The 27,215-nt window shown below is 49.2% G+C and overlaps 1 protein-coding gene across 1 annotated transcript; it reads right to left on the reverse strand.

Moving 5' to 3' along the window:
- Positions 1-87: 87 nt before the first annotated feature.
- DPM1 (dolichyl-phosphate mannosyltransferase subunit 1, catalytic) lies at positions 88-17,591 on the reverse strand. The gene is made up of 9 exons (XM_061571946.1): positions 17,417-17,591; positions 13,604-13,703; positions 12,698-12,731; positions 10,457-10,533; positions 8,625-8,650; positions 7,270-7,365; positions 5,965-6,033; positions 3,446-3,560; positions 88-2,356 (listed from the first exon to the last, which is right to left on the reverse strand). The coding sequence occupies exons 1-9, from the start codon at positions 17,515-17,517 to the stop codon at positions 2,252-2,254; spliced, it is 723 nt and encodes a 240-aa protein (XP_061427930.1). The 5' UTR covers positions 17,518-17,591; the 3' UTR covers positions 88-2,251.
- Between the last annotated feature and the right edge of the window lie 9,624 nt (positions 17,592-27,215).

Genomic DNA, 27,215 nt, shown 5'->3' on the forward strand with positions numbered 1-27,215 from the left:
CAAGCAGTTATCAACATCATCACCAACATTAACATCACCACCACCATTATTAATATCATTAATGCCGTCACCAACTTCATTATGATAAGAATCGCCAGCATCATTAGTTTATTGTCCTTCGCCCCGCACCTCCCGATTATCACGGTTGGCTACGTACGGTGCGAAAGAAGTTGAACATACATCACCACCACCACCACAATTATCAAAATCATACCCATCATGATCAGCATCGCCACTATCACCACCATTACATCAGCAGGCAACAACAACACTGGGAGTGTGGCGATTCACCTTCCCGGCAATTTGATAATTGTCGCTTTTTAGTTTTGGTTCAAGAATTAGTTTTTTTACGCGGTGGATGGTAGCGCCTCCAGCGGCCGCAGTAGCGATGCAAACCATCGTCACCATTACTAACTTTGTCGTCAGCCGTATTAACAACGGCAGTTTTACCAAAATATTAAAATCCGCCGCTCGTTCGAAGGACGTTGCAGAACTTTTCTCGACGCAAGCGACCCTCTTCAGCAGCAACAGCGTCATGCCGTTTGTCGAAATATTCATCTTCCATCGGTTTTCTCCGCGCACTTTCACTTCAGCTCACGAACGACGAAATGATATTGCCGCGCACGGCTAAAGGGCAGCAAGTTGGACTCTGGGGTAGGGGTTAGAATGCGTGCTCTGTCAGGATTCGCTGGCCCTGTCACGAGCGCTTTCAGCCTCGACCACACCACGTCTTGGGAGCTCAACACACGGGCCGTCAAAAGTACTCAGGGCCGTGTGTCCCGAGTGGCGAATCGGCTCTTGTTTGAGCTATCTTAGCATGCTCTTTGGTTCTTTCAGTAAAGTCACGTAGGTATAAGTATAACCCGTAAAAACAACGTTTTTCACTATAAATCCTTTATATGCGTGGCGGCTAGAGTCATCTCGTCCTCTGGCTTGAGATGGCTGCCACCTATGGGTCAGATGATTGCATTGCACCATTAAGCAATTGGTAATTAAATATAATATTTTTGTCCTAAAAAGTGTAAAATTTTGGGAAAAAAATTTCACGAACATTAATTGTCACGCACAACGAGTCTGTGTGTAAAACGTCAGCTCGATCGGATCACGGGAAGTGGGTTAAAAAACGACCGAAAGATTTGCACGGTCCTAAGCAAGCAAGCGAACTTAATATAAAGGATTTAATAAAAATAAAATAAATCACGACGTTTCGGGCACAACACAAGCGTCCGTCATCAGGTGTTGTGCCCGAAACGTCGTGATTTATTTTATTTTTATACCCACGTGACATTACCGAAAGAACCAAAGAGTATGGATTCCTGCAGTCACGAAAGCTTCAAATCGAGATTATCTTAGCACGCTCCGACTTCAAGCGGAATTTTTACACAAGCGGCGCACGGCAATAGAGAACGGGATTATTATTTCGGCTCAGCCATTGGACAAAAGACCGTGACCGCATCGCGTGCTTAAAGACGCGCTTTTGCGGCTGTCTGGAATGCTCTCCCAATATTAGGAAGCTGCCGGAGCGATTAACTTTTAAATCATCTCGATCGACAAACTCATTTCTTTAGAACTTATTATTTGTGTTTAGTTTGTTGTCCTTCCCCCCCCGCACTTCCGATTAGCGCTACGTACGGTGCAAAAGAAGTTCAACGTACATACGTTCATTACGTGAAATGTCTCCCTATTTTTTTTTTGACGGCGTACCGATAAATGGCCAATGCTGTAGAGCCACAAGTGTAGAAAAATAACTTCTCCTAACAAAGCTTCTTGTCAATAAGAGGTACGACTGGCTTTGCATTGTCCCCGTGCCTTGTAAGAATTTTTACTTTCGGTGTTTAACAAGAACTTGGGCCTAGGACAGACTCAAGGGTTGCAACTTTATTGTACGCGTGTTTAACTTCCGTCGCACCGTACGTAGTCAAATCTAGTTTTCAATCTAGATGATTAAAAAGTGCATAGCTCCAGTGGCTTTGTACTTGGGTCGCCCTCCCCCGACAGCCCAAGGCGGGGTCACGTGGGGCAGGGTCACGTGGGGCGGGGTCACGTGGGGCGGGGTCACGTGGGGCGGGGTCACGTGGGGCGGGGTCACATGGGGTGGGGTCACGTGGGGCTGGGTCACGTGGGGCTGGGTCACGTGGGGCGGGATCACGCGGGGCTGGGTCACGCGGGGCGGGGTCACGCTGGGGCGGGGTCACGCAGGGAGGGGTCACACGGGGAGGGGTCACGTGGGGCGGGGTCACGTGGGGCTGGGTCACACAGTGCTGAAGAGCGTGTAGAGGCCCTGCAGGTACGACACGATCTCGTTGCCTCCCAACTTCGACTCCCCGTACAGCCGGTCCACGAACGTGATGGGCACCTGCGGAGGGAAAAGTGCGGTCAGGATAAAACAAAAACCCCGTGTACCAAGGCGTTCTCAGGTTTACGATGATCCAATTTGACACGATCCACATTTACAACTTTTCTATATAACTCCACCATGGCTCGAATGACGACGCAGAAAGTTGATACACGGCACATCTTCCGACACGGTCTGGTTTCCGATGTGACTTGGCGTGGAGCTTTTGTTATTCGAGTGTTTCCGTGGATTTATTTTATCGGTAAAATCCTGTTAAATACGGCTGATAAAAAGAAAAACCACATCGCTAAGGGACGTTTATACTGTTTATGCCATCCATGGGAAAACAGGGCCTGATTGACGACGGGGTTTCCAGGAACGCGTTGTAGCTTGCAATGTTAATAGTGGGGAATGCCTGTTTGACGATTTTGTTTGGTATACTTTCCTCCCAATGCTCTACGCTGTCATCCTGACTGTGATATCGGTGTTGGGTCAAGAGAGACAAAATTGATCATTATTTTTTTACCCTTTTATCTGTTTGCATTGACCACAATACCTGCAGTCATAATGCAAACAAAACACAACTCTGATAATGTATGCACTCTTTTTTCTTCTGGCAAATGAGGTTCCAATGGTGTAAATGCTTACCCCTAGCTCTCATACTCTGATGGTGCATTGTCTTTGAGTTGTGCGCCTTTTGGCGTCATCTGGTCCAACCCATGTGAGACTAGGCTCTAAGAAAAGCTGTCTCGGGTGTGGACCAAATAACTTCAAGGACAGTGCATACATTATCAGAGTTATGTTTTTTGTTTGCATTATGACTGCAGGTATTGTGGTCTATGCAAACATGACTCCTTGTAAAAAAGGTGCCAGTTTTGTTGCCAGATAAGAGGGTAGAAAACCAATTATCATATTTTTTCTTCTGGCAAATGAGGTTCCAATGGAGAGACAAAACTGTTCACACTCCAGAGAACGGCGCAACCTGTCGCACTGGAGATCCGTCCATCGCAGCAGACACCGCACAACCCACCCACCACACAACCCACCCACCGCACAACCCACTCACCGCACAACCCACCCACCACAGAACCATCCTACCACAGAACCCACCTCTCCAACGGAGAGGCCGAGCTGGCGAGCGCGGACGATCATCTCCATCTGGAACACGTAGCCCTTGGACACGCACACGTCCATCAGCCTCTGCAGCGCCTCCTTGCGGTACAGCCTGGGGGAGGAGGTGGTGGGTGAAGGGGAGAGGTTCGTACGAAGTGGAGGAGGGTTACTGGAGAAAAGTTGACCAAGGGGGCGAGAAGGAGCAGGAGAAGTTACACGTGGGAGGAGGAGGTGGTGCAAGGAAGGGGGAAGGGAGGAGAGAGGGAGGAGGAGGTGGTGCTGGAGGAGGAGGAATCCGAATGTGAGAGGAGGTGGTGGTCAGGCGTCAAAGCGATTCTGGGCCTCCCCTAGGTCGAATCGGCTTCTATTGAGTACCTGGGGCGGTGTGTAAACATCGCCACTGGGGGGACAAAGGGGGCCGACGGTGATGTTGACCACCCACCCCCTCGTGTGCAGTGGCGACCTTCATAGGTGCTCGCTAACATCACTTGCGCTGACAGTCTGTTAAAGGCTAACTGGGAAATCTTTGTCTCTGGATAAGGCTTGTGAAGGACGCTTCTGGGGAGTTGGGAGGCAGTCGCCCTCCAGGAACAACGGAGGGCGGAGGAGCGACGCTTTGCAACGAGCGGAGCGTCGGGCGGGTAAAACGCAGGGAGTTGGCACAGTGATTTTAATTGAAAAATAAACTTGGGTTTAATTAATCAGTCAGGTTCAGTGCCTGATTTTGTAATCGGCAACTGCACACCCACAGCCCCAAAGGAGCAGAGAGCGCGGGAGCGTTACAATCAAGCTCCCTCCGTTGGTGGTCAGCCAGTCGACCCCCGGCAACTGGGTCTGTGTCCATTGACCTCCTGCCAGCAGCGAGCCTTCGACACTTCACGTGGTCGCCTTAAAGTGCACCGAGGATGGCACAGGTGCCGTGGTGACGTCACCGTCGCTTAGTGGTGAACGGTGATTGTTGTCGTTGGGGGGGGATTTGAAGGGGAGAACGGAGAGGAGCACACAGGAGGAGGTGGACGAAGAGGTGATGGAAGATGCACACACAAGGCTGCGAGAAGCCTGGCTGTACCTTGAGGCACAGCGAGCGGGTAGCTTTATGAAACTCGCGCGCACAGCCCGTTTGTCAATCCACTGCTAGATGAGGGCCTCCAGGCGCAGTGCAAATAATCGGGGTTTATTTGACCACAATGCACCACGAGGGTTGGTGAAGGCGGGGGGGGGGGGGAACAGCAGAGATGCGGGACCGCAGAAGTACAGCGCAACAATAGATTTTTGCCGCAGCCAACCGATATCCAATTAGGCCAGACGGTGGCGTTGGGCCAGAAGTGCGCGTCGCTGGTAATTGATCACGTGTGCGAGAATCGACTTCTTGACTTACGCCCCCACCCCACCAAACACTCTAAACCGCACGATGTTGATTAGAATTTTGGAGGGGGAAAACCGGAGGGCCCGGAGAGAAAATAAGTATAACCCGTAAAAACAAAGTTTTTCACTATAAATCCTTTATATGCGTGGCGGCTAGAGTCATCTCGTCCTCTGGCTTGAGATGGCTGCCACCTATGGGTCAGATGATTGTCTGCCAGTATTAAGCAATTGGTAATTAAATATTTAATTTGTTTTCCCTAAACAGTGTAAAATTTTGGAAAAAAAATGTCACGAACATTAATTGTCTCGCACAACGAGTCTGTGTGCAAAATGTCAGCTCGATTGGATCACGGGAAGTGGGTTAAAAAACGACCAAAAAATTTGCACGGTCGTAAGCAAGAAAGCAAGCACGCAAGCACGCAAGCAAGCAAGCAAGCGAACTTAATATAAAGGATTTAAAAAGCACGCGGCCACGGGGAGAGACACACGCAAACATGCAAACTCCAAGTATACAACGGGCGTCGGTATCGAACCCACCCGCAACCTCCTGTATACCAGGCGAAGTGGTTAACATGGCGACACGATGAGAAGCAGCCCGTGGTAGAGAAATCTGACCCCTACCCCCAACACCACCCTGCCCCCCAACTCCACCCTACCCCCCAACTCCACCCTGTCCCCAACACCACCCTGCCCACCAACACCACCCTGCCCCCCAACACCACCCTGCCCCCCAACACCACCCTGCCCCCCAACACCACCCTGCCCCCCAACACCACCCTGCCCCCCAACACCACCCTGCCCCCTAACACCACCCTGCCCCCCAACACCACCCCTGCCCCCCAACACCACCCTGCCCCCCAACACCACCCTGCCCCCCAACACCACCCTGCCCCCCAACGCCACCCTGCCCCCCAACGCCACCCTGCCCCCCAACTCCACCCTGCCCCCCAACGCCACCCTGCCCCCCAACGCCACCCTGCCCCCCAACGCCACCCTGCCCCCCAACGCCACCCTGCCCCCCAACGCCACCCTGCCCCCCAACGCCACCCTGCCCCCCAACGCCACCCTGCCCCCCAACGCCACCCTGCCCCCCAACTCCACCCCTGCCCCCCAACACCACCCTGCCCCCCAACTCCACCCCTGCCCCGTACCTAAAGCTTCCCGTCAGGTCCGACGCTCCGGGGTTGAGCAGCAGCTGCGCCAAGAAGTTGGCGCCCCGGCTGGAAAAAAATTCAAACGTCGCACAAACGTTAGCAACCCGACGTCATCCAAGCAAGGGCCGGAGGAAATAGAATTACTTCGGAAGCTCCAGCACTGTTCGTCTGCACGTGCAGGTTCCTGCTGTTGATCCACTTGCTGGATGAAGGCCTCCCCGTTCGTTTGACCGTACTTTAGCACGCTGGGCAGCGCGGGTTATTGAAGGTGGGGAAGCACGCAAGTAACTTTCTGCTCGATAGCTTATCGGTTTCCTCCAGCGTAATTCAAACATTCCGATTCTGATTCTGCAGCACAGATATACCCCGATGTTGTACGTCTTATCCCCACTTTCACGTCGGTCTGCAAATTTCGTCGTCACTCCGTTGCGAACACCGCCACCCGATTAGCGTCGCCTCTAACCCGCACACGCGCACCACGCCGCCGACGGCATCTGTCCCGTCCTCTCTCGTTACCCGTCAGCCTCTCGGCTGCCGCCGACCCTGCCCTGTCGATCGCTTCGACGTTCGTCGTCACGCTTTTCAGGAACGCATCCCCCCCCCCCCCCCCGAACGTAAACCGGGGCATTGGTGTGCTGTCATTCACGGGATAGGTCAGCAATGGTGATCGCACACGTTCTAAGAAATCACCGGCAGAGTGGTTACTTATTGTTTTACAGACCGCAGGCAGAAGATGATTCATAATAAAGGCTTTTTGGTTTAGATCGCGTAAGTATAAATGTCTTCTTGGTTCTTTCGGTAAAGTCACGTAGAAGGGAAGTAATAAAATAATAAAAATAAAACATAATAAAATAATTCTCACGACGTTTTGGCCACAACGCAAGCAGCCGTCCTCAGGTGACGGCTAACTTGCGTTGGAATAAAAACAGACTACAAGACACCAACAATAAAAACTGGCAATAAAACGTGGAGGCTCCGTTAACAGGCCGAGTTTCCAGCTTGTAAACTAACCTATTTTTTATTTTGAGCAGGTAAGGCCCCACTGAGCTACGTAGCTCTTTTTCAGAAGCGACCTGGCCACAAGTGACGGCTAAACAAAGTGGCTTAGCATCATGTGGACATGTATAGCAGCCAAATACTCTCAACGCATGTTTCTAAACGTGGAGGGCCCGGAGAAAAATCTATGCGCCCACATGGAGAACTGCAAATATGCAGGATTCAGGGTTGGGATCGAACCCACGCGACCTCTTGTGTACGAGGCGAGGTAGTTAACATCTCGCCACCGTGGCGCGTGTCACCCACCTTACTACTTTTCTCTGGAGGTCCCAGCCGTGAACTCCTCCCCCTTCCAGGTAACGAGTTCCAGACACGATGTCGTAATTCCCATCCTTCTGTTTCCTGCAATTCACACGTGCGTGCGTGCGCGCGTGCTCTTCAGACAATCACCTCTTGCCCGTCGGGGCGGGCAGTGTCAGGTGTCCGGTTGAGTGTTGAGAGTGGCCAACAGAGGAGAGAGAGAGGCTAAGGCAGTCGCGAAGAAACCAACCACTAAGGGGAGAACAGCTGAGAGAATTGGACCGAGCCAATGGGGGAATATCACCCTGGTCTGTAGGATGGACTTCCCTCTAAAGTTACGTATAACTGGCTTCAGCCGAGAGCAGACACACGTAGCGCCCCTTGCATTCTCATCATCGTCATCATCAGTTGCAGGATTCACTGTGATTGTTTTTCGATTTAAAGCTTTCGTGACTGCAGGGATTCATCTTCTTGGTTCTTTCGGTAAAGTCACGTAGAATGGAAATAATAAAATAATACAAATAAAACGTAAACAAATAATTCTCACGACGTTTCGGCCACAACGCAAGCAGCCGTCCTCAGGTGGAGAACAGGTCTGTCATTCAGACTCTGTCTTCTCGACAGACCTGTTCTCCACCTGAGGACGGCTACTTGCGTTGTGGCCGAAACGTCGTGAGAATGATTTTATTATGTTTTCTTTTTATTATTTCCATTCTACGTGACTTTACCGAAAGAACCAAGAAGATGTGATTGTTTTGTCGTACGCTCGTCTAGCCAGGAACGTCGCGCAGCGGCAACGTTTTCCAGCGGCGTCTCCTTTACCGTTGCACGAAACGCCGCAGCAGCTTCGGACAAAGCCACTTCTAACTTCGGGACGTAACCGGCAGCGATACACGCAGCGGGAAAACGCAGTGGCGTTTAATTACCCAATTACCTACCGGATTTATCGTGGAGCGGTGACACGGCCCAACGTTCCATCCCCCCGCCCCCTCCCCTGCTTGCTGCAGAGGTTCACGATTCGGAACCAGAGGCCACCCCGAGATTACTACGTTAATGTTGCGGTGTATTAACTGTTAGAATACACGCATGCCGTTCGCTTCCCAGTGGACGCTAAACATCTCGTGGTGACGCCGCTGGCAAGAGCGGGCCCGCTGTGTGGTGCCGGTATCCCGGTCTCAATATTTGGCAATTAAAAAAAAACTACATCGCAAATGACATCAATTTGATTATAAATACCAATCATTGCCCCCAAACTCGCTCCCCTACTGCTACTGCTGCTGCTGCTAAAAGTTGGCAGGACTATTACTTGGTTTCATTACGCGAGTTTGACCCACTGCGCCTGTAATATTGCAATTTCTCACCTGAAGAACTCGGGGATAAACTTTGGCTGTGAAAGGGGGGGGGGGAGACGGCATGAGACAGACGCATTATCACACACGCACGCGCACACACGCACGCACACACACCTACGAACATGGCCCAGTTCAACACGCAGTAGGCACTCACGACCAATATTATCCATGAGAGGTTTTTGGGTGAGATCGCGTAAATATGAATGTGTCGTTAAACCCGCCACCACTCGACACAGCCAATTAGTAAGGGGTTTGTCACGTGATCAAGACGTGCCAATTCGTGACTAGTACAGCACACCGGTGTGTTGGAGAGTAAACCCACAACATTTACAATTGTTTGTAAATGTTGTGGGTGGTGGCGAGTTTAACGACACATTCATATTTACGCGATTCCCTGTGATTGGACAAACTGCCGCCCACGCTTCACACGCGGTATTTGCACCATAGCGAGTATTCGCTATTACGCGGTTTCTTACATTAGGGAACACTTTTTGCAAAACACAGAACGCGCACCGTTATAACGCGGGAAACCGCGCCTGTTATAACGCACAACGTTTTACCGTGGAAGGCGCGCCTGATGTCACGTGGTTTCTGAGCGGTCGAAGACGAACTATTTATTTGAGGTGCGCAGCTGAGCGGAGTGATACAGTAACATGGAATGATACAGTGATGCGGCATACCCCCAGGTATTTTTCCCGCCGTCTCACCGCGTGTGCGTAGTAGTAGTACATCGTATCTCGCCAAACTTGATCGTTATTACATTGTTTACGGGGAAATCGCGTCCGCCGAATGCATTCATTTTCCGGGCACTTTTCGGGAACGCATCTACCGTGTTAATACGAGAACTTGCCGTGCATTTTCGCACACGTATAAGGTGTGTGCAACCATCACGTCTGCAATATTTTGCCGTCTTTTCTTGGATTTTCTGATTGCACTTAGTCACATATTCACTTTAAGATGTTTTCTTGTTCATGTTTATGTTTGTTGTTTTTTGCGGTTGCACCCGATTCAAGAGCCGATGGCTCACAGGGCTCTACCTAATAAATGAACTTGAACTTGACTACTGATGGGGCGATTGGTGAATCGTTCAACCAAAAAATATTTAAAGAAAATCGCAGCAACCCCCACGTCCGTCCTCCCCCCGCAAGCCACACGTGACAGCGGCTGACGATGCCACGAAGCCCTGCCCATCCACCTCCCGTCCAGCGGCACACGTGAGAATAGAGCTTATACTTTGTCCCCCCCCCCGCCCCCCCCAACTCTTTCCGTGCGATCCAGAATAGTCGAGTAAACGAACCAATAATTAGGAGTCATCGATTAATTACATAATCAGACATCCCAGTTCGAACCCGTTGTTATACTGACAAAGTGTTGCCTTTGGTTGAGCATATGTTGTAGAAAAAAATATATGTTGTAGCCGTGGGTGGCAGTGCAGCGACATCCATTGTTGCGCTTCTATGCCGCTGCTTCTATGCTCCCCGCCTTCATGAACCCGCGTTGACCGGCGTGGTGAAGTATGGCCAGACGACGTCTCAACGAGCCCGCACAGTGTGAGGAGGCCATCGTCCAGCGGCGGACTTGACATGTTTAGATTTCAGTGATTTCGGCTCGGAGGGCCCAGTGAGCCGCTGGGCTCTCTTTCGACTGAACGGGAATCCTGCGACATGTGGTGTGCCAACCAATCAGGACGAGAGTTGGGGTAAAATTTCTAGTTAAGATGAGTGTTGGAGTTATATTGTCATTATTTTGCCCGCCAAACTGCTGCTGGGCAATAACCGATGAACGCACGAATGTGAGAATGAACGGATGAGTAGTGGGTGAATGAACGACCGAGCACTTACGTGGTGCGACAGGTCGGCATCCATGATGACGATGAACTCTCCCTTGGCGTACTTCATGCCATGTATATACGCAGTGCCTGCATGTAAACACACAACACCATCAGTATCGTTCACGGGCCAGAGCAACACGCGGATTCGAGAACATATACGCAGGTTAGAGACGCGTCTCAAACTTGCGTATCTCGTCAAAGGCACCTTGCCGAGCCTCGCAGCGGCGGCTTTTGGCTAGACATCGAACAAAGACGGTCACTGCGTAGCGCGCTTTCAGATGCGCTTCTGCGGCTGTCTGGAACGCTCTTCCTTCTGATATTAGGAAGCTACTGGGAGCTGTGCACTTTTAAATCGTCTAGATTGAAAGTTAATTTCTTTAGAACCGCTTTTTATTGTTTAGTTTATTGTCCTTTCCCCGCACGGTTGACTACGTACGGTGTGAAAGAAGTTCAACATACGTATGTACTCAAGAAGCTACTGGAGCTATGAGGAAGCCACTGGAGCCATGCACTTTTGAATCTAGAATGAGAACTCATTTATTTGAAATTGTTTTGTGTTAGTTGTTGTCCTTCCCCCGCACCTCATTCTCGGTACGGTGCGAAAGAAGTTCAACGTACACACGTACGTACGAGTGTTAAGTAAAAGTGTGGCTTGGGCAGCACACGTCATGGCTAGAAGGGATGGTGGTTCAGACGAGCGGTGGAGTGGAGCGGCAGTAAAATGAGGGGTCCCTCCTGAGATGATGCCCCCTGCCCGATTCCCTTTTGCGATTTCTTTCAAATTGGTTTTGTGACGTTTTTGTTGATTCGACTGATTATATATTTGGGTTTTCCCTTCGGTTGATCGAAGAGCAAACCTGTCAACCTCTTATCAGTGCCTACCTTATTACAGACCTTATTACAGACAGTCCCAATCACAAACGAGAAACACAAACAAATATTATATGGGTCTTTCGGTAAAGTCACGTAGATAGGTTCAAAGAAAATAACAAAAAACTACGACGTTTCGATCGCAACACTAGCAATCGTCATCAGTATATATGGATGGCTAACATGCACATTTTTTACCTGGCAGCCCTTTAATTGGTGGAAAACCCACCACCGTCGTGGTTGCTGCCCACCACTTACATTAACATTAGCTGCCCTGCCCATGCTGCTGACATTTGGGCTACGCCCATTTCAAAACCTTTGTAGAGGAGTAAAAACTAACCCGTAAAAACAAAGTTTTTCACTATAAATCCTTTATATGCGTGGCGGCTAGAGTCCTCTCGTCCTCTGGCTTGAGATGGCTGCCACCTATGGGTCAGATGATTGCCTGCCACCATTAAGCAATTGGTAATTAAATAAATAAAAATCCTAAAAAGTGTAAAATTTAGGAATTTTTTTTCACGAAAATAAATTGTCACGCACAACGAGTCTGTGTGCAAAATGTCAGCTCGATTGGATCACGGGAAGTGGGTTAAAAAATGACCGAAAGATTTGCACGGTCGTAAGCGCGCAATCAAGCAGGCAAGTGAACTTAATATAAAGGATTTAAAAATGGGGACGTGACGTCAGGTGTGCCGTTCAGTGCGACGTCACGTCTCCTAGGGTACTTAAGGGAGACCCCGTGACGTAAGTGGGGTCACTGTGGGAATGGGTAGAGTAAGCAGGGTGAAGAGGGAACCAGGGGTAGAGATGGATCGAATGGTGAGTCTGCGGAGAAGCCGGTGGTAGCCGATAGAGGTGCTTTTCTCTCCGGTCGGTGGAGTCGGCAGACTCCACGATCCGACACGAGAGAGAGACCGGAGCTAGCCGGCAGGGACCCGGACTCAGAGTAGGACCCCTAGCCCCTGCGAGTTGTGTACCCTGTGTATTATTGTAACAGCTTTAATAAACCCTGGCGGAAGCCCTTAACATACCTCTGTCTCCGAGTACGTCCGTGGGAACTTCTCTACACCTCTATAAACAGTTTGCCTTTAGAAGCTAACCCCCTTTTCCTGATGACGATCGTCGTAGTTTTTTGTTATTTTCTTTGAACCTATCTACGTGACTTTACCGAAAGACCCAAAGAATATGAATTCCTGCAGTCACGGAAGCTTTAAGTCAACACAAACAAATAGACAATTGTTATTTTTTCCTTGCCCGTATTGAAACGTCTGCACGCCGTATGGACCCGAAAACTCAATTTCTCTGTACAAGAATACGGGGTAAACCGTGTGGGTTGACACGGTATGGAAAGTCGCCTCTTAACGAAGAAAGAAAATCTCACCCAATCCCAGCTTCCGTTCTCTTGGCTTCAACACCTGCAGGAAGAGAGAGACAAAGGATGAAACACGTCAAGAGGTGCCAACTGGGAGGCTCTACCATGGCACCTTTTCGTTGCCAGTATCAATGTATGAAAAATAACAATAGGTTTTACCCTTTCTGGCAATAAAACAGGTGTTATAAGATGTTCAAACACCGAATATAAACCTTTTCGCAAGGAATCATGGCTGCATTAACCACATGTACTGGTGGTGAACAAACAAACATGCTCCGATATGGCGTTGTTTTTGAAACTGATTGGCCTAGATCAGAGACAGCCTTCTTTAAGGCCTAGTCTCACCAGTTTTTGCCCGCCACATTTAGAATCAACAAAATGCCCTTAAGAGCATTTGGCTGCTATAAATTTCAATATGATAAGCCACTTCGGCGAGCTATCATTTGTGGCCAGGTCACTTATGAATAAGTATAACCCGTAAAAACAAAGTTTTTCACTCTAAATCCTTTATATGCGTGGCGGCTAGAGTCCTCTCGTCCTCTGGCTTGAGATGGCTGCCACCTATGGGTCAGATGATTGTCTGCAGTATTAAACAATTGGTAATTAAATATTTAATTTGTTTTCCCTAAACAGTGTAAAATTTTGGAAAAAAAATTTTCACGAACATTAATTGTCTCGCACAACGAGTATATGTGCAAAATGTCAGCTTGATTGGATCACGAGAAGTGGGTTAAAAAACGACCAAAAGGTTTGCACGATCGTAAGCAAGCAAGCACGCACGCACGCAAGCACGCGAACTTAATATAAAGGATTTAAAAAGGAGCTAAATCAGCTCGGTGGGGGCCTTACCTGCTAAAATAAAAATCTTGAGTTTTAGAGTTTAAAGTTTTTTTTGAAAAGGAACGCGGCGCTCACAATTTTGTGGGCTCCGTAGATGTCCTGGAGCTGCCGGGCCACCTTGAGCGTTCCGTCTGGACTGCCATCGTCGATGACGATCACCTCGTAGGAGAGGCCACTGTGGAACGGGGAGAGAGACGGTGCGCACGGAGAGAGACTGGATGGAGCAGCAACTCCCATTGCCAATCTTAATTATTGAACTGAATGTAATGTTTTGACTGGGGGGAAATTACGGGTGCTACAAGAAGCCGGGGAAGACAGCGAATTAAGCGCACAAGCAATTTGAGCATTTGGATGCAAGGGGGAGTACTTGAGAAACTGGCATGGAAAGAATTGGCCACAATCACCGACGTCTTCTCGAAAGGATCTGGTAAATACAGAGATAGACTTACATTCCAAATAGACTAACATTGCACATACTAACATTGCCCATAGACTAACATTGCCGATAGACTAACATTGCCCATAGACTTACATTACTCATAGACTAACATTGCCCATAGACTAACATTGCCCATAGACTTACATTGCACATAGACTAACATTGCCCATAGGCTAACATTGCCCATAGACTAACATTGCACATACTAACATTGCACATAGACTTACATTGCACATAGACTAACATTGCACATAGACTAACATTGCCCATAGACTAACATTGCCCATAGACTTACATTGCACATAGACTAACATTGCCCATAGGCTAACATTGCCCATAGACTAACATTGCACATACTAACATTGCACATAGACTTACATTGCACATAGACTAACATTGCACATAGACTAACATTGCCCATAGACTAACATTGCACATAGACTAACATTGCCCATAGACTAACACTGCCCATAGACTAACACTGCACATGGATGATCAAGTTCTGAACTAAATATCATGGATAGAGCTCAATGGAAGCAAGGCTACGAACCCCCTCCCCGCCGCCCATTATCTACCCAAGAATGTCTGTGTGTAACGCGCGTGACGTCACTCCACGTCGACCAGCCCCCCTCATTAATAATCATGAACAGGTGACGTTCTATTCTTTGGTTCTTTCGGTAAAGTCACATAGAAAGAAAAATAATAAAGTTAATCCAAATAATAAAAATAATAAAAAAAACACTTATGTAGACTGGAGCCTGGTTCTTTATTGGAGTGAGTGTATCTGGCAGTCTATCATATGTAGACTGTAGCCTGGTTCTTAAGTTTGGTGAGTGTACTGGCAGTCTATAATGTAGACTGTAGCCTGGTTCTTAACCTCGGTGAGCGTACTGGCAGTCTATCATGTAGACTGTAGCCTGGTTATTAACCTCGGTGAGCATATTGGCAATCTATAATGTAGACTGTAGCCTGGTTCTTAACCCGAGTGAGCGTACTGGCAGTCTATAATGTAGACTGTAGCCTGGTTCTTAACCTCGGTGAGTGTACTGGCAGTCTATAATGTTGACTGTAGCCTGGTTCTTAACCTGAGTGAGCGTACTGGCAGTCTATAATGTAGACTTATTCTGGTTATTTCATTAATAAAAATAAAATTAAAAACAAAAACCACGTTTCGTGACGTCATCCAAATGGATACCCCCTCCATTAATAATAATTAGCAGGTGACGTCACTCCACATGGGGGGGCGAGGCGCCTCCTCCCCCCTCCTCGGGGTCAACTCACAGCCCTCACTACAAAGGCAGAACCCTCACGTCACGTGGTCTCCGTAACGCTGTAGAGACATCAAAGTAAAAAGGACGTCACGATGACCAAGGGATTATAACCTTAAAATGAAATAGGTCTGTGTCACCGCGCCCTTACGAATTGCACACGAATTGATGCAATGAATATATCACGTCACGGGAAAAAAGAATATTATTATTTTATTTTTAAAAAGGGTAAAAAAATAATAATCAAAATAATATTATTACTTTATTATTAAAAAGGGAAACATAATAATAAAAATAATAGTATTATTTTACTTTTAAAAATGTAAAATAATATTTTATTATAAAAAAAAGGTAAAACATATGCATATTATTATCGTTTTATTATTTTAAAAAGGTAATAAAATAATATATCACGTCGCGGGCTGCTTTTCGCTTGCAAGTTTCAGATTTATGCAATACACCCGTCGTCCTTGGACGGGCAAGCGGCTCGTAACCAAATAATAAACCACATCACAGTGATAATTGGCTTTTTACCCTTCTATCTGGCAACAAAACTGACACCTTTTTTATTTTACAAGGAGTCATGTTTGCATTGACCACAATACCTGCGGTCGGAATGCAAACACAAAACACAACTCTGATAATGATATGCACTGTCCTTGAAATTGATTGGTCCACACCCGAGACAGCTTTTCTTAGAGCCTAGTCTCACATGGTGTTGGACCAGATGAGGCCATGTGAGACTATGCTCTAAGAAAAGCTGTCTCGTAACACATTCCTGCGGAGGGAGCTGGTAGGAACGTTGGGTTGCTCGGTCAATGGCCTGTAGGGTCAACGGCGGCGTGGTGTATTCCGCAAATTTGCCCGACTGTGAGGGCGGGCACAAGCCGGCGTGAGTAGGTTAAACGTTGAGTTTTATAAGGGCACCACAGGGTGACCAGCCCCTCCCCACCCAGCCCCACCCCACCCTCACGGGCAGGAGCCATTCATTGTCTATCCACTCATTGTCCCTGCGACCTGCAATATTCCACCACTCAGCCCACTGATTGCATCGCTCCATCTCCACAAAGCGTCTTTTTTCCAGATCGAGTGCCATCGCTGTGGCCACAACAACGACCACCAAACTCCAAGAGGCCACCAAAAATATTAAAAAGCCAAGCTCCATTCGCCACTTAAAGTGATTGTGACGTCACCACGGCGCCTGTGCCAGGCTAGGTGCACTTTGGGGCGGCCACGTGAATTGTCCAAGGCTCGCCGACACGGAGCGGGTCACGGGACAGACCCTGCAGGTGCCATGGGTTGGCCGGCTGAGATGACCTCTATATTCAGCCCTCGTTGTATCCACCCGGCGCTCAGCTCGTTGTTGTGAGCGTCGCTCCTCTGCCCTCCGCTGTCGTTGCTGCTGGAGGGCGACTGCCTCCAACTGCTCAGCAGCAGCAGCAGCGTCCTTCACCGCTCCCCATACCAACACCACCACAACAACCACCACCGTCACCGCAACCATCGCCACCACCATCGCCACCACCACCGCCACAACCACCACCGCCGCCACCACAACCAACGCTCCCCATACCACCGCCACAACCACCGCCACCACAACCACCACAACCACCGCCACCACAACCAACGCTCCCCATACCACCACCACAACCACCGCCACCACAACCACCGCCACAACCACCGCCACAACCACCGCCACAACCACCGCCACAACCACCGCCACCACAACCGCCACAACCACCGCCACCACAACCAACGCTCCCCATACCACCACCACAACCACCGCCACAACCACCGCCACAACCACCGCCACCACAACCACCACAACCACCGCCACAACCACCACAACAATCACCGCCGCCACCACCACAATCACCACCACCACAACCACCGCCACAACCGCCGCCACCACCGCCACAATCACCACAATCACCACAACCACCACCACCACCGCCACAACCACAACCACCACAATCACCACAACCACCGCCACCACCACAACCACCGCCACAACCACAACCACCGCCACAACCACAACCACCGCCACCACAACAACCGCCACCACAACCACCGCCACAACCACAACCACCGCCACAACCACCGCCACCACAACAACCACCACCACAACCACCACCACCACCACCGCGACCACCACCTCAGCCATCGTGAGCCGTGGCTCACCTCTGGGTGAGGCTCTGGTCGATGAGCCACAGCACGATGGGCAGGTTCTCCCGCTCGTTGTACGTGGGCAGCAGCAGCGACACGCGCGGCGCTTTCGCCATTGCCGCGGCGGGACCAAGGACGTCCGGATTTTGACACGCAACCTCCGGAATCGAATCGATCTGACGCTGTATCGATTCTCTCGCGGTAGTCGCTGATGGAGGGGGGGGGGATATAGAATCGTCATGTCGATTCGTACCCGGATCGATTACCAAACGCGGATGTTATCCAGTTGCGTGGCGGCGATTCGGATGCATGGCGAATCGAGAATCGGTCATCGATTCGGCAGACACGGAGTCGGCACGTGAGATCGATTGTTTTTAAGTGAAGGCGCAGCGCTGCAAGTGCTGGCTCCAGGGAGTCGTGGGCAGGTGATTTGGCCTCCCCCCCCCCCCCCCCCCCATCGTCACACGGCGTCACAAAAGTCAGACCCCCCCCCTCAAATATGACGTCACAAAGCTCTGCCCCCCCCAAAATAAAACATGCTTCAATTCGCTTTAAACTATTGTCATTGGAGCGCGTATTTAATGTGCCGCTGCACTGTGATGTTGTAGGAGAAAACATTTGTTAAAAAATTTACCCGTAAAAACTAAGTTTTTCACTATAAATCCTTTATATGCGTGGCAGCTAGAGTCCTCTCGTCCTCTGGCTTGAGATGGCTGCCACCTATGGGTCAGATGATTGCATGCCACCATTAAGCAATTGGTAATTAAATAATTTATTTTTCCCAAAAAAGTGTAAAAATTTTGAATTTTTTCACGAAAATTATTGTCACGCACAACGAGTCCTGTGTGCAAAATGTCAGCTCGATTGGATCACGGGAAGTGGGTTAAAAAACGACCGAAAGGTTTGCACGGTCGTAAGCGCGCAAGCAAGCACGCAAGTGAACTTAATATAAAGGATTTAAAAAGTATATTTAATTAGGTGGAACGTGTTGTCTATATTTATTTAAAGTTGCGCATTTTGATGTGACGTCACATTTCTCACCCCCCCCCCCTCGTCACACATCGTCACAAATGTCTGACCCCCCCCCCCCCCTCTAGGTGCGTGACGTCATTTATGGACGGCCCCATAGGGAGTGCAAAGTGTAGGGAAGGTAAACAGATCACTTCACAAAAAACCTACAAATAAAATTAAAAGATCTTCTTGGTTCTTTCGCTAAAGTCACGTAGAATAGAAGTAATAAAATAATAAATATATAACATAATAAAATCATTCTCACGACGTTTCGGTCATTCTACGTGACTTTACCAAAAGAACCAAGAAGATGAATCCCTGCAGTCACGAAAGCTTCAAATCGAAAATTAAAAGATGTTTTGTATCTTACCACGTGAAGCCCACTGAGGTATTCACTTCTTTTTAAATCCTTTATATTAAGTTCGCTTGCTTGCGTGCGTGCTTGCGTGCTTGCTTGCTTGCTTAGGACCGTGCAAATCTCTCGGTCGTTTTTTAACCCACTTCCCGTGATCCAATCGAGCTGACATTTTGCACAGAGACTCGTTGTGCGAGACAATTAATGTTCGTGAAAACTTTTTTCCAAAATTTTACACTGTTTATGGAAAACAAATTAAATATTTAATTACCAATTGCTTAATACTTGCAGACAATCATCTGACCCATAGGTGGCAGCCATCCCAAGCCAGAGGACGAGAGGACTCTAGCCGCCACGCATATAAAGGATTTAGAGTGAAAAACGTTTTATCCTTTATATTAAGTTCGCTTGCTTGCTTAGGACCGTGCAAATCTTTCGGTCGTTTTTTAACCAACTTCCCGTGATCCAATCGAGCTGACATTTTCCACACAGACTCGTTGTGCGTGGCAATTAATGTTCGTGAAATTTTTTTTCCAAAATGTTACACTTTTTAGGACAAAAATATTATATTTAATTACCAATTGCTTAATGGTGCAATGCAATCATCTGACCCATAGGTGGCAGCCATCTCAAGCCAGAAGACGAAAGGACTCTAGCCGCCACGCATATAAAGGATTTAGAGTGAAAAACTTTGTTCTTACGGGTTATACTTATTTACCCTTTTATCTGGCAACAAAACTGACACCTTTTTTACAAGGAGTCATGTTTGCGTTGACCACAACACCTGTGGTCGGAATGCAAACAAAAACACAACTCTGATGTTATGCACTGTCCTTGAAATTCCAGAGGTATGTTCGTAAGTCGATTTGTTCATAAGTCCAATTTTACTCCTGTCCATTCCAAACACATTATGGCTTTAAAAGTTGTATTATCTCCTGTAGATGTAGATGCCACTGGTTTCTCACGTTCTGTAGATGCCACTGGTTATTCACGTTCTGTAGATGTAGATGCCACTGGTTCTTCATGTTCTGCGAATGTAGATGCCACTGGTTCTTCATGTTCTGCAGATGTAGATGCCACTGGTTCTTCACGTTCTGCAGATGTAGATGCCACTGGTTCTTCACGTTCTGCAGATGTAGATGCCACTGGTTCTTCACCTGCAGATGTAGATGCCACTGGTTCCTCACGTTCTGCAGATGTAGATACCACTGGTTCTTCACGTTCTGCAGATGTAGATACCACTGGTTCTTCACGTTCTGCAGATGTAGATACCACTGGTTCTTCACGTTCTGTAGATGTAGATGCCACTGGTCCTTGACGTTCTGCAGATGTCCATGCCACTGGTTATTCACCTGCAGATGTAGATGCCACTGGTTCTTCACGTTCTCCAGATGTAGATTCCACTGGTTCTTCACGTTCTGCAGATGTTGATGCCACTGGTTCTTCACGTTCTGCAGATGTGGATGCTACTGGTTCTTCACGTTCTGTACATGTAGATGCCACTGGTTCTTCACGTTCTGTAAATGTAGATGCCACTGGTTCTTCACGTTCTGTAGATGTAGATGCCACTGGTTCTTCACGTTTTGTAGATGTAGATGCCACTGGTTCTTCACATTCTGTAGATGTAGATGCCACTGGTTCTTCACATTCTGTAGATGTAGATGCCACTGGTTCTTCACGTTCTGTAGATGTAGATGCCACTGGTTCTTCACGTTTTGTAGATGTAGATGCCACTGGTTCTTCACATACGGACAGGTTTGTTCGTATCTCTGAAAGTTCGCAAGTCGAATGTTCGTAAGTAGAGGAGTCCCTGTATGTAGATTGTGTGGGAATCGAATGTTCTACGTGTACCGAATAATTATCATCGATTCCTCAGACACACAACGCCCCACCCCTACCTAAACGCCCACTGCCCCTCCCCTCAGCGCATGCGCACTGCGCGGCTTAGCCCCTGCCCTCCCCCAAAGCTCAAACGCCCCCCCACCGCTGCCCCAACTCTTGACGCATGCGCACTGCGAGCTCGAAACCCGCCATCTACCTCCCCCCACCCCAAGTGCCCCCTCCCCCTAGCGCATGCGCAGTTAGAGCCTCCCTCGCAGCGACAACCCCATTCTCCCGTTGTCTGATTGACACTGATCGATTAATCGATTACCCGTCATATTAGATCGATTAATCGATTCGCGTCGTGTCCAAGCGCAGCGGCGAGGGCGAATGCTGCTCAAACTGCCGACACATTAAGTCCTTTAGTTGTCATAACGGTATGCATAACGGTATGCATAAGGGGCCGTCCATAAATGACGTCACGCGATTTTGGACAATTTTTGACCCCCCCCCCCGCTTCGTCACACGACGTCACAAAAAGTCAGACCCCCCCTCAAATGACGTCACAAAGCTCTGCCCCCCCCCCCCCCCAAAAAAAAAATCAGATGCTTCAAATCGCTTTAAACTATTGTCATTGTAGTGCGTATTTGATGTGGCGCTGCACTCTGATGTTGTCGGAGAAAATATTTTTTTATAAAGTCTATTTAATTAAGTAGAACGTGTTGTCTATATTTATTTAAAGTTTCGCATTTTGATCTGACGTCACATTTCTCAACCCCCCCCCCCCTCGTCACACATCGTCACAAACGTCTGACCCCCCCCCACCCCTAGGTGCGTGACGTCATTTATGGACGCCCCTAATACAGTGAAACTGCTCTCTTAGCCACATTCATATTTGTGACCTACCAATGTCTGCAGCCAGGATCAATCGATGACAATCCTATTATCTGTAGATATTTAACAGATGAGATGCGCTGCACCGTTTATTCCTCCTGTTTGATAATACTTGTCTTTTTCTTCTAGATTTGAAGCTTTCGTGACTGCAAGGATTCAAACTCTTAGGTTTTTTCGGTAAAGTCACATAGGTAAAAAATAAAAATAAATTAAAATTAATAAAAGTAAAAATAATAACTTTAAAAAATCACGTTTCGGAGGCAACACAAGCTTCCGTCTTCAGGTGGAACCGTCACAGCACACTTTTATTAATTTTAATTTGATTTTTTACCTACCGTAACTTTACCGAAAAAACCTAAGAGTATAAATACTTCTCTTGTCCGTATGTATCTGTGCAGATAGTTTTTTTTGCGGTTAAGCCATAGTCCCCACATACCGCCCGTATCAATGTGGATAAGAGGACAGAGGGGTGTAACATTTTTTTCTATAGTCTATTTAAATAGAGGTATTGCAGGTAAGTAGTTTTCAGTTTTAAAGGCATAATTTAACAAGACAACATTTGCCACCATCCTTCACTTCAAACCCATTGGTGAAAAAATTAACCCGTAAAAACAAAGTTTTTCACTATAAATCCTTTATATGCGTGGCGGCTAGAGTCCTCTCGTCCTCTGGCTTGAGATGGCTGCCACCTATGGGTCAGATGATTGCATGCCAGCATTAAGCAATTGGTAATTAAATATCATATTTTTGTCCTAAAAAGTGTAAAATTTTGGAAAACATTTTTCACAAACATTAATTGTCACGCACAACGAGTCTGTGTGGATCACGGGAAGTGGGTTAAAAAACGACCGAAAGATTTGCACGGTCGTAAGCAAGCAAGCAAGCACGCAAGCAAGTGAACTTAATATAAAGGATTTAAAAGAGCAAAGTTTTTGTTTACATACCGACTAAAATCACCCAGCAATGTATGTCCTTAACGCTCGTGACGTCACTCCACATCGACCTGCTCCCTCATTAATATTCATGAGCAGGTGACGTCCTCCAAATGGACCCCCCCCCCCTCACTAATAATCATGAGCAAGTGACGTCATTACACAATCACAGTATTGTTCATGTAAGACTTTAAAACGTCGACGTTTTAAGATGTAGGTTTTCGCAGCCGATATTGATTCATAACAATAGAAAAAACATTCAACAAATTTGTCCAAAAAAATCGTGACCAATAAGCGCACGGGTTCTGCAATTCTCCAAATATATTTACATTTTATCACCGTTTTTTATTATTTTATCACCATGTTTTAAATACCGTATAAGAATACTTGAAGAAGCATCATCATTCCGTGATTGTGAAATTTCGTGTCTGCGCAAACAGCTTGTGAAAATACTCTTGGTTCTTTCGGTAAAGTCACGTAGGTAAAGAAAATAAAAAATAAAAGATTAAAAAAATCACGACATTTCGATTACAACACAAGCAATCACCATCAGGTGTGACAACCACAGCAAGAAACTTTATTGAAGTGGGAGTGAAGCCGGAGTCAAGGGGTTTATACTGGGCATGGTGGGGGGGGGGGGGGGCTGTAGGTGCGTGAGGAGGGGATAGTGAGGATAGACCGATTGCCCCCAGAACGGATGGTGGCACTCACAACAAAATAGCCAAACTGCTGAGCGCTGAGGATGTAATTAACTCGGTAAAATAGACTAGTATCCGGTAAAGAATATGGAACAACGATGAACTGTTAAATTTTACTTGGTTAATAACATATTTTTCAATGATTGCTCAACGATTTAAAGCGTTCGTGACTGCAGGGATTAATCTTCTTGGTTCTTTCGGTAAAGTCACGTAGATAGGAAATAATAAAATAATAAAAATAAAACATAATAAAATAATTCTCACGACGTTTCGGCCACAACGCAAGCAGCCGTCCTCAGGTGAAGAACAGGTCTGTCGAGAAGACAGAGACTGAATGAAACAACCCCAGGCTTGGAGCGACCTGTTCTTCACCTGAGGACGGCTGCTTACGTTGTGGCCGAAACGTTGTGAGAATTATTTTATTATGTTTTATTTTTATTATTTTATTATTTCCATTCTACGTGACTTTACCGAAAGAACCAAGAAGATTGCTCAACGATTGCCGCCAAAACGGATGGTGGCACTCACAACAAAATAGCCACACTGCTGAAATCTAGAATGAGCTTGTGAAAAGTCCATTCGCGCAATAAGGCATTGGTGTTGAAATACAAATGTATTAAGTATAACCAGTAAAAACAAAGTTTTCACTATAAATCCTTTATATGCGTGGCGGCTAGAGTACTCTCGTCCTCTGGCTTGAGATGGCTGCCACCTATGGGTCAGATGATTGCATTGCACCATTAAGCAATTGGTAATAAATATAATATTTTTGTCCTAAAAAGTGTAAAATTTTGGAAAAAAATTTTCACGAACATTAATTGTCACGCACAACGAGCCTGTGTGGAAAATGTCAGCTCGATTGGATCACGGGAAGTGGGTTAAAAAACGACCGAAAGATTTGCACGGTCCTCAGCAAGCAAGCGAACTTAATATAAAGGATTTAAAAAAGGGATGCTACAACTGCAACTCAGGAAACATAGCAATAATACCCCATTGGGAAACGCGAGCGAACTATATTTTCCAGAATCCAGTTTTATTTTCTTTGGGTTAGATCGTGTAAATTAAATGTGTCGTTAAACCCGCCACCACCCGACACAGCCAATTAGTAAGGTTTGTCGCATGAACAAAGCGTCCCAATTCGTCACGAGTACAGCACTAACCAGTGTTGGAGAGCCAAGCCACAACATTTACAATATAAGTCCAAGTTCTCCACAAATCTGTCTGTCGCCTGATGAAGCTGGTTGTAATTTCTGGCGAAACGTCGTACTCAGATTGTAAATGTTGTGGCTTGGCTCTCCAACACACCGGTAAGTGCTGTACTAGTAACGAATTGGCATGTTCTGTGTACGTGAAAACCCCTTACTAAATGGCGGGTTTAACGACGCATTTATATTTACGCGATCTAAACTAAAACCCCTGTATTATGGATACTATTGGTCACGAAAGCCTGCTATAGGTGTTCAACTGTCTTCATGCATGGTCATATTTCAGGATTATTTTCCCATTCTCATCCTGAACATTTTACGTTAATTAATTCTTGAGTTGTGCATCCCAGAATCAGTCGGGTTGGGTCAGAACGTTGCAAAAAAAAATACAAATCAATAAAAAAGTTAAACTAAACACATTTTATTTTTTTATTTTACCAGGTAAAACCCGCAGAGTTAATAGCTTCTTTTTCATAAGCGACCTGGCCACAAACTAAGTTGGCTTATCACGTGGGAATTGATAGCAGCCAAATACTCTAAACGCACGTTTCTCCATTCGGCTCATGGTGGAATTTGCACATACAGTAATTTGCTAAATAGTAATCGATTTGCATAAGATGCATTTAGTGTGTGAGCTTAAGCATCGATTATAACCACATTCAAATTGATCCCCGTTCTTGCAGCCCCTCCCTACAAACCCTCCCCTCAGCTTACACCCCCCATAGCCCCTCCCCTCAGCTTACACCCCCACAGCCCCTCCCCTCAGCTTACACCCCCACAGCCCCTCCCCGCCCCTCACACCCCCATAGCCCCTCCCCTCTGCTTACACCCCACACACCCCTCCCCTCAGCTTACACCCCCATAGCCCCTCCCCTCACACCCCCATAGCCCCTCCCCTCAGCTTACACCCCCACAGCCCCTCCCCTCAGCTTACACCCCCACAGCCCCTCCCCTCAGCTTACACCCCCATAGCCCCTCCCCTCAGCTTACACCCCCACAGCCCCTCCCCTCAGCTTACACCCCCACAGCCCCTCCCCTCAGCTTACACCCCCATAGCCCTCCCCTCTGCTTACACCCCCACACCCCTCCCCTCAGCTTACACCCTCCACAGCCCCTCCCCGCCCCTCACACCCCCATAGCCCCTCCCCTCTGCTTACACCCCACACACCCCTCCCCTCAGCTTACACCCCCATAGCCCCTCCCCTCACACCCCCATAGCCCCTCCCCTCAGCTTACACCCCCACAGCCCCTCCCCTCAGCTTACACCCCCACAGCCCCTCCCCTCAGCTTACACCCCCATAGCCCCTCCCCTCAGCTTACACCCCCACAGCCCCTCCCCTCAGCTTACACCCCCCCAGCCCCTCCCCTCCCCTCACACCCCCACAGCCCCTCCCCTCACACCCCCATAGCCCCTCCCCTCAGCTTACACCCCCATAGCCCCTCCCCTCACACCCCCATAGCCCCTCCCCTCAGCTTCCACCCCCATAGCCCCTCCCCTCACACCCCCATAGCCCCTCCCCTCAGCTTACACCCCCACAGCCCCTCCCCTCACACCCCCATAGCCCCTCCCCGCCCCTCACACCCCCATAGCCCCTCCCCTCAGCTTACACCCCCACAGCCCCTCCCCTCACACCCCCACAGCCCCTCCCCTCAGCTTACACAATCCACGTCCCCTTTCCCGCCGAGCCCTTCACACCTCTCCTCTTCACCCCACGGCCCCGCCACCCTCCCTCATATTTTCCTAAGCCCTCAACACTCCCTCAGCAGCCACCCTCATCACTTTATCACCTTGTACCCCCCACAGCCCCTCCCCTCTTCTTGCACCCCCCCCTCCACCCTGCACCCCCACATCTTCATTCCCTTCCACTCCTTACATTCCCCTATTGCCACCCATCTCTTCCCCCATCCGTCCAATACTCCCCCTGCCCCCCCTCCGCTCATCTCCCCCCACCACATCTCCCACAGCTCCTTTCCCCACAGCCCCCACCCCCCTCCACCCCACATAGCCCCCACCCCCCGCACACCCCTCCACCCCACCCCCCACCCCCACAGCCCCCCGCACACCCTGCCCCTCCCATCGCCGTTCTCCGCCCCGCCCCACTCCACCCCACCCCTCCCGCATATCCCCCGCCCCACCCCTCACAGCCCCCACCCCCCACACAGCCCCTCCCCCACCCCTCACAGCTCCACCCCCCGCCGCCGTTCTGCGCCCCGCCCCACTCCACCCCTCCCCCCACACAGCCCCCACCCCCCGCATACCCCCACCCCCCCATCGTTCTGCGCCCCGCCCCACTCCACCCCTCCCCCACACAGCCCCCACCCCCACAGCCCCCCGCACACCCTACCCCTCCCATCGCCGTTCTTCGCTCCACTCCACCCCTCCCCCCGCATATCCCCCGCCCCACCCCTCACAGCCCCCACCCCCCACACAGCCCCTCCCCCACCCCTCACAGCCCCCACCCCCCGCATACCCCCCACCCCCCATCGCCGTTCTCCGCCCCACCCCACTCAACCCCTCCCCACACAGCCCCTCCCCCCCCACACAGCCCCCCCCCCACACAGCCCCTCCCCACGCAGCCCCACCCCACACAGCCCCTCCCCCCCCCACACAGCCCCCCCCCCACACAGCCCCCTCCCCACACAGCCCCTCCCCCCCCACACAGCCCCTCCCCCCCCCACACAGCCCCTCCCCTCCCCACACAGCCCCCACCCCACCACACAGCCCCCACCCCCCCATCGTTCTTCGCCCCGCTCCACCCCTCCCCCTCCCCCCACACAGCCCCCACCCCCCCACACAGCCCCCACCCCCCCCATCGTTCTTGGCCCCGCCCCACTCCACCCCTTCCCCTCCCCCACACAGCCCCCACCCCCCCCATCGTTCTTCGCCCCGCCCCACTC

The sequence above is a fragment of the Lethenteron reissneri genome, chromosome 49 (genome assembly GCF_015708825.2).
Source record: "Lethenteron reissneri isolate LAM-NWPU_2019-01 chromosome 49, ASM1570882v1, whole genome shotgun sequence".
Classification (NCBI taxonomy): domain Eukaryota; kingdom Metazoa; phylum Chordata; class Hyperoartia; order Petromyzontiformes; family Petromyzontidae; genus Lethenteron; species Lethenteron reissneri.